At 41.1% G+C, this 12,255-nt stretch overlaps 2 protein-coding genes across 3 annotated transcripts in view; both read left to right on the top strand.

The window, feature by feature from the left end:
• The first annotated feature begins 484 nt into the window (after positions 1-484).
• Positions 485-3,847, top strand: LOC108927374 (pro-neuropeptide Y-like). The gene is made up of 4 exons (XM_018740637.1): positions 485-569; positions 1,728-1,930; positions 2,193-2,273; positions 3,583-3,847. The coding sequence occupies exons 2-4, from the start codon at positions 1,749-1,751 to the stop codon at positions 3,605-3,607; spliced, it is 288 nt and encodes a 95-aa protein (XP_018596153.1). The 5' UTR covers positions 485-569; positions 1,728-1,748; the 3' UTR covers positions 3,608-3,847.
• A 1,921-nt stretch (positions 3,848-5,768) lies between these two features.
• Positions 5,769-12,255, top strand: part of pals2a (protein associated with LIN7 2, MAGUK p55 family member a) — a 21,294-nt gene continuing 14,807 nt past the window's right edge. For both annotated transcript variants that reach the window (XM_018740759.2, XM_018740762.2), the window contains exon 1: positions 5,769-5,847. The gene's annotated coding sequence lies outside the window, so the exon portion shown is untranslated. The remainder of the gene's footprint in view (positions 5,848-12,255) is intronic.

Below are 12,255 nucleotides of genomic sequence, written 5' to 3'. Positions count from 1 at the left end.
GAATCTAACCCTACCAAGATCTTCAGCTATACTTTCTCTCAATTGGTCTCTTGAGCAGATATAGTTTTAATACCAACTGAAAAGCTGTGAAATCCAATAATAATAATAATAATAATAATAATAATAATAATAAATTTACAGTTATTCATTTAGCAGATGCTTTTCTCCAAAGCAACTTCCAATAAACACTATGTAGTGTTACCAGCCTATACAGGTGACTTACACTGCTAGTATTGTACACTACTTACAATGGGTCAGTCATCCATACATCAGTGGAACACACTCTCAATAATAATAATAATGATGATGATGATGATGATGATGATGGTGATGACCACTAAACCATTCCAAATAGCACCGAAACAGTTCATTGCCTAAGGCGAAGAAGATGGTACTGCACACCCTCCGCGATGTATTGCATTCCGTCAGGTCACGCGGCGGCGCGCGCCCTGCGCACTATATATATTCACTGGAATGGCAGAGACTCGTCACAGACAGCTCGCAGAGCACGGGGGAGACTTGCGGACACGAGGATCTGGGAACGGCTGCAGTCCTCCTCAGAAACACACGTGAGTACATTTACTTGCGTTGCCTTGCTTTAACACGATCCCTCGTCGATTGTTCCAGATGTTCGCAAACTTAAGTTTCACGTGGAACGAGTTTGAACCGGCTGAGCCGCGGAGGAGCGCGCGCGGGAGGAAGGGGTGACCACACCTACGGCTTCTCTCAAACTTTGTTTGTGTGCGTCGCACCTTCTTCGTGTAAATAACTAAAAAAAAAAAAAAACCCACGTGAGAGTTTCGGTAATAAGAGTCCCTACTGGTTATACATTTGCAGCTTTATTCTCGCCTCAGTCCAACTGTTATGTATTTGTGTTAACACTCATCCATGAATCGCGGACGTCGAAACTGGTACCGAAATAATACACTGGCTGGAAATACATTTACTAGGGCATTGACGATTAGTTACTGAACGGAATAATATGAATAATGGTTTAATTCTAGGATTTTGCAGATATAATATTTATTCCAGTGATCAAAGTTTAGTTGCAGAATTAATTTGCTAAGTAAGTTATGGAATTAAAAACTGTTGGACAGAGAGGGCCAATCCGTTATTACTCAGAACACATCCTTGCATTTTCTAGCAAATTTTGTGGATGTATATTTGTGCACAAATCTCTGTTATATTTTTGACATTTATTGTTCGTTTATTTTTCCATTAGTGACTGGCCCAAACAGTTTCTATTTGGCTTTAGTGTGTCAATAATAATAATCCCTCCTCGCTCCTGCCATCTAGCACAGAGTATGTACAAAGTATAGTACAAAGTGAAAGTATGTATGTACAAAGTACATCATCGGCTTCGTACTTTGTACGGACTTATTTTATTAACATTTTCGCCAAACCACTTTTTATATATATATATAGTGTAAAAAATAAAATTCTTGTGGCCTAAAGTTACTGCAGTCTGAGAATTGTATTTTAATGTTGAAATGTGTCTAATTATACTTCAGTCTATGTGTGAACTGCAAAATTGACTATCTTAAGATGACTCATGATTTAAGGTATTTTATATTAATTATTAATGCTAATGGACGGGATAAAAGGATCTCTTACACCTGCTAGACTTTGTAAAATAAAGTAATCTGTAGCTTAGTGTGTTAAAGATAAACCAGGAAGTGGTGGCGATATGTTTCATTAATAAAAATCTATTTCTGGGTGTCCCTCAGTGTGTCTCTGTGCGTCCAGAGATGCGCGCTCTCCTGAACATGCGGCTCGGCCTCGCGGCTCTCTGCGCGCTCTGCTGTATCACAATGCTGGCGGACGGATACCCGTCGAAGCCGGTGAGCCCCGGAGAAAACGCGGGACCGGAAGACCTTGAAAAGTATTACTCCGCGCTCAGGCACTACATCAACCTCATCACGCGACAAAGGTGGGCTGATATTCAGCAAGCAATACGTTGTATGTTCCTTTACAACTCTATTCTTCATCTTATATTCGAGTTTAAACGGTGAATGGTCAATGAATTATGTAAGTCTTGAAATTACACAATACTGTGTGCATAAATATAGTGATGTAAATATATTTTTTTAATAAGGTTAGTCATCCTAAAGACTGTCGCTAAGGGAAATAAGAGTTCATTGGCATATAAATTGAAAGAGGGATTTACACGTAATCTGACTTCAAACCCATAGATATGGAAAAAGGTCGAGAGCAGACTCCCTGTTCAGTGACCTGGCATTGAGGGACAGTGCAGAGAACATTCCTCAGTGGAGGTAAGGACCTTCCTGGATGGCAGTCACAAGGGAGTGAATGGGGGGTGAATGGGGGTAAACTGGGGGTGTGGTGGCACAGCGGCTTTGGCCAGGTGCTACTCTCCGGTGGGTCTGGGGTTCAATCCTGCTTGGGGTGCCTTCCGATGGACTGGTGTCCCATCCTGGGTGTGTCCCCTCCCCCTCCAGCCTTACATCCAGTGTTGCCAGGTGAGGCTCTGGCTTGCCGTGACCCTCCTTGGGACAAGCGGCTTCAGCTAGTGTGGGGGGAGGGTTAATGAGGGTGAGGATAGCTAAACACTTGCTAAGGAATTCTCTTTGTCAAAAGTCAAGTGTCATAGTTCAGTCTTGTGCCCTTGGTACTCTTTGATACGTTCATTAAACAGACACACATTTGTTTTTCTGAATTTCTGCATGTCACGTTGACTCTGACCTCAGTGCAATAAACAGTTTTTAACTCCAGCTCAACAATAAGTCAAACCATAAAATTTTGTGATAATTGCAACAAGTTTTGCACATTTTTTTAATGATCAGTGTGTAAAAGGAAATTTCTTGCATGGAACAACAACAACATCACAAGGTTTATGTTTCAGGAGTTCCTATGTATTTGTAGGCTAAAAAACATTCTGGCAAGTTTAGTAATACATTGTGTTCAAACACATACACATAAGAAGAGTTAATATGGCGTGATCTCTCAATTTTTGTCGCCAATACTGAAAGCAGTCGAATACTGAAAGTGTCTCAAAAACGCATCTCTTTTCTACCCTTTCCTGATCTCCTGCCTGCTTCATAAACCTTCACTAATTTATCTGTTAAAAAATTCTCTCTATCAATTTTAAATGCGACTATTCATGTAATGTGCGGTGGGAAAACTGTGGTACTCGACTAATTGACTGCACTTTGTGGATCACATGTCTCTATCCGTATCTCTCCAACTGTTGATGAAATGCACTCGTTTATTTTGAGTTGAAGTGGGGGCACAGTGGCGCAGTGGCTTGGACCAGGTCCTGCTCTCTGGTGGGTCTGGGGTTCAAGTCCTGCTTGGGGTGCCTTGCGACGGACTGGCGTCCCGTCCTGGGTGTATCCCCTCCCCCTCCAGCCTTATGCCCTGAGTTAGGCTCCGGCTCCCCGTGACCCTGTATGGGACAAGCAGTTTAGACAGCGTGTGTGTGTGTGTGTGTGTACTCGGAGTTGTGAATCATTTTGGATCAACAAATAAATGAGAAATCTAAAGGCATCTGAAATCAGTCCTGTACCAAGGTGTTCTTAATGGCTCTTACTTTTAACCTGTGTTTTCTCTTTGTACCTGTAGGTACAATGAACCTCTGGCATGGTGAGATCAGCAAAGCCTATTCTATGTTACACCTCTCAACACAGAAGACCCAATGATAGGTCAAGTTCAGTTGCCCTCTGGTTTAGCAGCTATTATTGTTCATAATGCTCCGGCATTTACAGAAGTGTATTTCTATGCCATTCTTTGTTTGCATTTATTGAAATTACCTTGTCTCTGGCAATTATATGTGAACAAAATGTTTTTTGTACAGTGAATTTGTGCTATTAAAATTCATTATTTAAGGATCTGCTCTAATAGTTTCCCAGAAATCTTTCCCAGGTGGTTGCTTTTGACAATTCCCACAGAACACCAGCACTGCTTCTGCAAATGGAAACAGAAATTGGACATTTTTACTTGAAACATAAACCTTCACTTGGATGTTACTACACTAATAACAAGTGTTCACCAGGCTGTTAGTAGATGTATCAGTGGGATTTAAACTCAGTGTTGTATCTGAAACCCAGTATTCTTCAGTGGAATACAACAGTCTGCCATAGGTCAGTAATATGCAGAAGGCATGTAAAAATATGACTTTATTGAGTTTATTCAGTTATTTATATTCTATAGTAACATTTTTCCTGAAAATGTAACTGTCTGGATACAAACTTGTGCAGATTTACAGTATACATATAAGTAGCCTTACACTTTTGTTTTTGTCACATTATGACATATTTTCAAACAAAAAGATTTGCCATGTTAGAGAACCATTAACGGTAAGCATGCAATGTATTAATCAATTGATGCTAATGCTGACATTTGCATTGTGATCATTGTTATTTCAAACTGCTGCATGTAGTGATGATAATTACACTAGAAAACAGAAGATAGTCTGGACTTAAGAGCAGACAGGAATGAGAAGTGGTAACACTGTTCCTCTATTAACAACAAGTTTTACTTCTCTTCTTGAACCTGAATGAATTATTCAGTTGTAGAACATGAAAGTGACATTGAATATGGACAGGAGGTGACTGACAGCAGAAAGCAGCTGAATGGAAATTGGTCCCAGTGCCAGCCGTACCTAGCAGCATGTGCAATGAAAGCCTGTGTGCACTGCAGTGTCACGATCTAAACTGCCCTTTATTCATGGACTAAGAAAAGATTACATTACACTGCTTGTAATCTCATCATTGAAATACTATACTATACTACGCCAGCACATTTTATCTGGAGTGCACCAAAAAATGTACAATAGCAACAAAGCAGTTGAACTAACCAGTTTACCATATTTTCTAAGTATTACAGACTTAAACTGGATTTTCCATCCTATTTTACCCAATTTATTACATCTGATAACAAGGAATAATTTATAAACACAGAACTTGTAGTATGTCTGTAATCTGAAACTTTCCGCAAGCCCTGAACAAAGTCGACTACTAATTCAGAAACATTCCATGAAGGACATTCGACTGCGCAATTAGGTTTGATTGCAAGAGGAATCCAAACTAAAGAACAGTGAGCCAGTTCCAGTATAATGTGTGAAGTGCAGTGCCCAGAAGAATGTATTATAATTGCAGGGGAAACACAGTACATAATGTAACTACCCCACAATCCCCTTGTGACCTGTTGTTTTATTGTCTTAGAAAGTCAATTTTGTTTCATTGTCCAACTTGAATGATTCCACTTTTACACTTTTTTTTGTTATTGTCTGCTAAAATATAACGTCATCATGAATGATTATTATCAGTGTGCTTGATAGCATTGATGTGTAAATGAAATTGAATAGGACAAATGAAACCATTATCCTGTTTTTGTCAGTATTACCCTAACACAAATAAATCATTACGATTTTATAGTGTCCCTTTGCCCTCCTCATATCTGAAGATCTTCATATTGCCAACACACGATTTTGCAAATAACAAACTTTCGGGTATTCAACAGCTTTCAAAACCAGTCCTAATCAACAAAATAAAAAAAATATTGTGACAGATCTCAATGTTTCTCTTTTTGTCAAGTAGAAGAGTCTTTCGAGTAGATGCAATCAAGCACTAATATTAGAAATACCGTTGCAATACTGAACTACAATGAATTCTGAAAAGACTCAGAAAACCCTGGAAAGCAGCCGTACCGCTTCCCCGCGGCTTCTGCTCTCCTACGTCACCTAAGGGGGCGGATCTTAGTGACTTGATTGACATTGAGCGCGCGGATAGTTACCTGCGCATCCTCTGTCGACCGTGCTGTCGGGGCATTTAAACGCTGGACGGGCGATAGCGGGGCCACAACTATATTAGCTAGTTAACTAGCTAGGTAAGTTGGTCTGTATTAACATGCTGTGATTGTCCATTTGACAGTTGGCTTTGATAAACGAGACTAACCCTCCTCTCCATTGTACGGCCAGCTAACTTGCCGTATAAGCGGGTAAAAACGGCCATCCAGCTAACTACATGATGATTGTGTGTGCTGCTCGAACCGTAGCGGCGGACAAGGAATGCCTGGGCGCTTGACACAGCGAGGCGGGTTTGTGAAGAGCGCTTGCTGTTTCTCACTGTTAAGTCGCGTGTGTTAAGGACAGCGGAAGAAACACTCCGGGTAATTTGGTTTTACGCCAGAGCTTCGTCCCCATGTGTTCTTGATTGTGGAAACAAAAATGGCCGCACGTGTCAGTGTTTAACGCGACCCTTTTCCAGTTAATAACACAGTCCCGGCGCACACTCCGCCGACGGGTTTTTTTTTTTTTTTTTTTAAAACTCCTCCGCCGGCGCCTGTGGGCTGAGCCCGGTGTCTGCGGATCGGAGCTTCGAGACGCGTGTCAGCAGCGAGCCGTTCACCCGCGCTGGCTGGAACTTTGGGCAACAACCCCCGTGCCTGAGCCCCGAAGTTAGTTGGCGACATTCGCGGGGTTACATGAACGTTCTGAATTAGTGAGGACGTGGACAGTCGGTCACACAGTTGCGAATTAGCACGATTTTTGTACATTTTTGTTTTAGAACTACGTTTCGCTACGGTTAGCTTGACTTTCGGTGAAGCCATGTGGGTTCCCCGGTCGTGTGTAGCTAGATGACATGACTTCGAAGTAAAATAACGTTCTAAAATTAGGACAAAACTCAAATGCTTAATAAATTTCAGTGATTCAGCGCTGAAGGGGATGTTTGCTGAGGCGGAGCAGCGGCGCTTGAGGCAGCGCGCGAAGCTGCGAGGCGGGACTCTGGCTCCGCTTGAGCCGTTACTGTGTGTGCGGCGCGAGGACAGGTAGCACGCCCTCGGTGCCTCGTGACCGGCGGATCCGTTACCTTTGTCACGCGTGCTGACGGTTAAAGTTGGAAATGGAGACGGTTGAAGCGGCACCGAGTTACTTGCGAACGGGGTGCGACAAACCGACAGTTGATACGATTTTTGATGTTGACTTTACAGCGGTGTTGTAATGTCAGAATCAGTCGAATTATTTGAGAATATTAATTAATAGTCCCTAAATATTTCACACTGTGGCATAAAATATTACTTGTAGGACTTGTTTTAGACAGTTAAGCCTTTCAAGTTTCAGTGAAGTATCCCTGTGGGCAGTTTAGTACAAAGTTGGGATTAATTTGTGTCTGAAAAACGGGTATACAGCGTGGTTTTTTAAATTGAATAACTCCCATTACTAGTCGTCAACCAGTGTTTACTTTTTAAATATATGCACCAGGCCATGTTCACATTTTTTAAAGAGAGTGGGAGCCTTTTGCTAAATCCTAGAGTGGTTGAATCTTTCATTTCATAAAATTTATTAAGTTTATTTAGGCTCCATGTAAAATAGGTGTTGGGGATATTTCATACTAAAACCTGTTTACTGGAAGCAAGTCATTTTGTTGGGTTACTTGTTGGAAAGATTAACTATATGGTGTGGTTTCTTTATAGAATTATGTAAATTTTCTTAATATCAAGATGTACCACTTATGCATTTGTTTTCTCTCTCTCTCACACACACACACACACACACACACACACGTTGTCTGAAACTGCATGTCCCCAAGTGGGGTCACGGTGAACCGGAGCCTAACCTGGCAACAGGGCATAAGGCTGGAGGGGGAGGGGACTCACCCAGGATGGGATGCCAGTCCACTGCAAGGCACCCCAAGCAGGACTCAAACTCCAGACCTGCCAGAGAGCAGGGACAAGCCAAACCTGCTGTGCCACTGTGCCCCCCATTTGTGTTCATATTTTTCTCATTTGTAAGATTATTGCTGTTGTGATTTATTCTCTCTGCTGATACCTTATAAAGCAGTGGGCCTTTCCAGTTGTTCTGCAGCTACTAAAGAGGCAGATGCTAGTTTTTAGTTGGGGGGACTCCAGTTGTCAGAGTTGTATCCTCTTGGTTTTAATGCACTTATGAAAGTGCTCATAATAGACAGTGTGAGCTGCTTCACTTGCTGATCTGGACATACAGCAGCCAGGTAACGGAGACCAGTCTAGGGGTATGTCTACACATAAACAATTACTTCTGCAAAGCAGAAACATACCATGATGTTTACTTATCAGTAGTTGCCTACACCATAATCTGCCATACAATGAATTGAATCCCTGCTAGAAGAACAGTAAACACTGTAGTCGATGGCTGCTTGAGTTCCATTTTTTACATTTTGCAAATGTGATCACAATGGCAGCATGACTTATCTTACTGATGCTTGAAATAGTCTTTTAAAGATCCATGGTGGTGTTGGAGTTTAGCAGTAAAACAAAGAAATTTCTGAAATGTACTAAAAAATGTATTCCAGGAGGGTATGAGATAAATAGATGCTTCAGCTTTCAGTTATAGTAAACTGAATTGTGTGATAATGGACTCCTGAAGTATTCAATAAAGGTTTGCTTTTTTTTATGCCTGTAGAAGTTTGTATGTCATAACGCATGAAAAGTAAGATTGAGCATTTGAGATGAAGCTCTTCAGGCACTATTCTATTTGCTCCAGCACATGTTTTTATAAGCTTAAATTGTATAACTTATAGGCAATCTACAGTAGGCTATTTTACTTGGTATGGATATCAGTTTGCCAGCACGACTTAGTCTTTGAGGCTATTGTTTTCTTCCTGTATTTGTACAGATCTCCTCCAGTCTAAACACATTTCAGATGACTCTATATTGCCATTAGTGCACAAATATGTGAGTGATTGAGTGTGTCTATTTGATTTGTTATGGCGTGGTGTCCTGTCCAGAAGTATCCTGCCTCATTCGCTGTTTCTGCGAGCAGTGCACTAAACATTCTGCAGAATTTTATTTACTCGACTACCTTTTACCATGTTTGTCTCATACGTCCTTGTTACTTTTGAAGGAAAGCTGTATTCATTCAAAAGGAAATTGCATGACTAACAGCTGGTAGCAGAGCAAGACTGAATACTGCTGAGAACTCACCTCTACTCCCAGCATGGAAGTGTGACCAGGCTGCCAGGAGGCCGATGCCTCATTCCTATGTATCATCCCAGGATCTCTCATCTCTGTAGGACACGGTGTTCTTGAGATTCTGTAGCATTTGTCTTTTCTTTTCAACAGAAGTTTGTGTGTGGGTGTGTGTAAAACTGCCTATTCCCTGTTTATTTACATTTAACTGACTGAAAGGACTCAAATCTAGCACTTTGCAAAGGTTAATGTTTTGTCAGTAAGGTTTCTAGGACATTGTTGGTTGAGAAGTGGGTCAAAGTTGGATGAATTTTATTTGCTTGAGAATTTTGGGTATAGTTTTTCATATGATCCCACAGGGCCCTTGTTTTTGTCAAATGTGGTATTTGATCAGGTTCTCCATCTTACCCTGCCTGTCCTGTCTAACGTTTTGCAAAATGTCAATTTTGTGTCCAGCTTCTCGCATTTATCCAAAGAGGTGTCCTCAGTTTCAGTGGTTGTCTTAAGCTTCAGCACTACTGTATGTGTTGTCTTCTTTGGGAAGCACAGAGACAGGACACCCACGGTGTACTGTGGTACACAAAGTGCAACTATGTCGTACTCTCCTGTTGTAGAATCCAGCCTTGGTGACTGCACACTTTTCTTAAGCGAGCCTGCTAAATTGTGGAATTGAGGGCTGTAGTGGTACCTAGGGCATTGAAACATGTCAGAGGGTGAGCCAAGGAAATAAGGATAAGGAAAGCCACATTTAATTTCACGAACTGAATGGAAGTTGCAGGAAGTGTGGTGTACCAGGGTTCGTCATGTTGTTCTTGCATGCCACATTTTTTGTTGTACCTCAGCAATTTAATACTTGATTTAATCAGTTGACCTCCTGATTTAACAATGTTTTTTCCATGTTTTCTTTAAGTGCCAAGCAACCTTAGAAGTGCATAGACTGGCTAATAGGATAAGATTTGAGATGTGATCTACATACATTGGATTAAATTTTCATTTGAGATGTGATCTACATGCACTGGATTAAATTTTCAGGGGCACCATGTAAACCGTAGTGATTTTGCAAAGGCAAAAAGATGGTATCGATCAAGTGATGTCTTTTTCTCCTAGGTGTTCAGTCTACGTTTCCTGCGAGAATTGACTGCATAGTCATATTTAACACAATGTATACTTATGTAGTAGAGTTAATATTTACTTGTTTGTGTTATATCTGGAATTAAAAATTGGCAAATAAAAAATTTTAATGTGGGATACTAACTGTATGGCTGTGTTAAACTTTTTTTTTTTTTTTTTTAATTATTATTATCAGAAGGCTGCAGCCTTGAATCCAGCAAATACTGAGTTCAGTAAGGAACTCGGTAAGAATCTTTGTCCGTAAGAACCCAGCTGTATAAATAGATAACACCATAGGCCAAATGGCTATTTTGAATTCAGGCAATTTTTTTGAATAAATAAATACTGTAATAGTGTATTTATGAGCAGATGTCTAGATGTGTACATGTGTGGACTGGGAAAACATGTCAGCACGGCTGTTGTCTCCCTGCTGAGCAATCGTTTTGGCCAGAGATGAGGTTGAGGTCATTAGAGGTCACCAGGTCATTTGGGGCTCGACCTATTTTTAGGAGCGCCACAGATGGAACGCAAGGTTTAGGCTGTCCAACACATGCTGTTGTAATGGCTGCCTTTGCGGAGTGTAATCAAATTTAAAACATTTAATCATGCTCAGAATGATTGGATGAAATCATTCAGTGTTGCATAACAGTATAATTACTACTGTCATCCTGTATTGGAAAGTTGTAATTCATGACATGGTAAGTGCAGTAAAAACAGGGTGGGAAAAGCAAATGCACAAGGAGGTGGAGGGTTCTGGTTAGTAGGTGGGATGGAGGATGGGAACTACCTGTTGATGCTGTAGTTACATAATGATTTTTCTGCAGCTTGTCACATGTATAGCATGGATTTCCCCCCCCCCCCCTTTCTTAAAAAGCAGTTTATGCCTCTCCCTTTGTTAGGGATTCTCTGGCAGTTCATGAGCTGCTGTGTGTTTACTATGGAATCACTTCTGCAGCATGTACAGTAGCAGTTAAACCATTACAGCATGTCTGTGGCCATGATAATGAAGATGACGTTTTCATTGTCCTCTGTGTTATTCCAAAAAAGATGTAGGTAAGCAGATAGCATAGTGGTTAGAGGAATCAGCTTCCAGTCAGAAGACCCAAGTTCAAATCTTGGTTCTGCTGTATTGCCCTTTGATCAAGGTGTCTGCCCTGAATTGATCCAGTAAATTTTGTTCATCTATATAAATAGCTACATAACTGTAAGTTGCTGAACATTTTATTGGTGATAACTAGTTGTATTTGTTAACTATAATGCTAAATATGATATGGGTGATCTAATGCAAGCTGTGTATCCTCATCTTAACTTTTTTATTTTTGTTTTATTTGTGTGGCTTTGCTTTTTAGGTTTTTACTCCAGCTGTGGCATGCCTTTCCTGTTCTGGGCCTGTAGAATGCTTTCTGTTGCTTGAAAACAGCTTTTTTTTTTTTTTTTTGCCTTAGTTGGCCCTTGAGAAAACACAAAAGAAAGTAAAAAATTGAGATCAGGATATCCCTCCTGTTTTCTCTCTGTCAGGCACCTCCATTTCTGTGTCTCAGCTCTGCCTCTGGTTTGTAGTGTAGAGGTTAGAGCTGCTGCCTTTGGACCCATAGGTTGAAGTTTCAAATCCCACCTCTAGCTGTAGTACCTATGAGCAATGTACTTACCCTGAATTGCTCCAGTAAAATTACTCAGCTGGGTAAATAATGGCAAGTTGCTTTGGAGAAAAGCGTCAGCTGAATGAATAAGTATACATGTAGTTCTCTGGTGAAACCCAATTTTGTCCTGTGGTGCTTTTTTTCCCCCAGAGTGTACTGTGACTAACCCCTGTACTTCTGGGATATCCTGTGAACCACCATGACTCTGTCTTGGACAAGTGGTTATTGATAATGGGTAGATTGAAAAATTGAACTCCAGTGTTGGCAGCTTGCAGTCATTACCATGAAGGAAGTTTACAGGTAGGGATGCAGTTCCTCCCATCAGGCCCACTTTCAGACCTGTCCGATTGTCCGTAGATTTGGCTTGTTACATCCTGCTGCTTTTAATTTTGGACAGATGAGAATTCTGGGTGTTCACAGCTGTGGAAATGCGGGTCGCACTCCACTGAGTTGCACTGTTGGCCAACGCACAGTTGGTGGGCGGGTGTTATTACACTCAACGTGCAAGTTCTCTGGCCTGGGGTTTGTGACTGACACATGCACTCTTATTAGCACTGAAATGATGCAAGTTTAATTCCTAGAAATAATGTATCGTCAA

The sequence above is a fragment of the Scleropages formosus genome, chromosome 18, assembly GCF_900964775.1.
Source record: "Scleropages formosus chromosome 18, fSclFor1.1, whole genome shotgun sequence".
Lineage (NCBI taxonomy): Eukaryota > Metazoa > Chordata > Actinopteri > Osteoglossiformes > Osteoglossidae > Scleropages > Scleropages formosus.
The sequence above is the reverse complement of the archived record's forward strand: the minus strand, read 5'-3'. Positions and strand labels throughout refer to the sequence as shown.

Excerpts from the sequence above, each read along its gene's own strand:
- LOC108927374 (XM_018740637.1), top strand. The coding sequence starts at position 1,749 with ATGCGCGCTCTCCTGAACATGCGGCTCGGCCTCGCGGCTCTCTGCGCG. Across the intron at positions 1,931-2,192 it reads AACCTCATCACGCGACAAAG|ATATGGAAAAAGGTCGAGAG; the intron begins GTGGGCTGATAT and ends TCAAACCCATAG. Across the intron at positions 2,274-3,582 it reads GAGAACATTCCTCAGTGGAG|GTACAATGAACCTCTGGCAT; the intron begins GTAAGGACCTTC and ends TTGTACCTGTAG.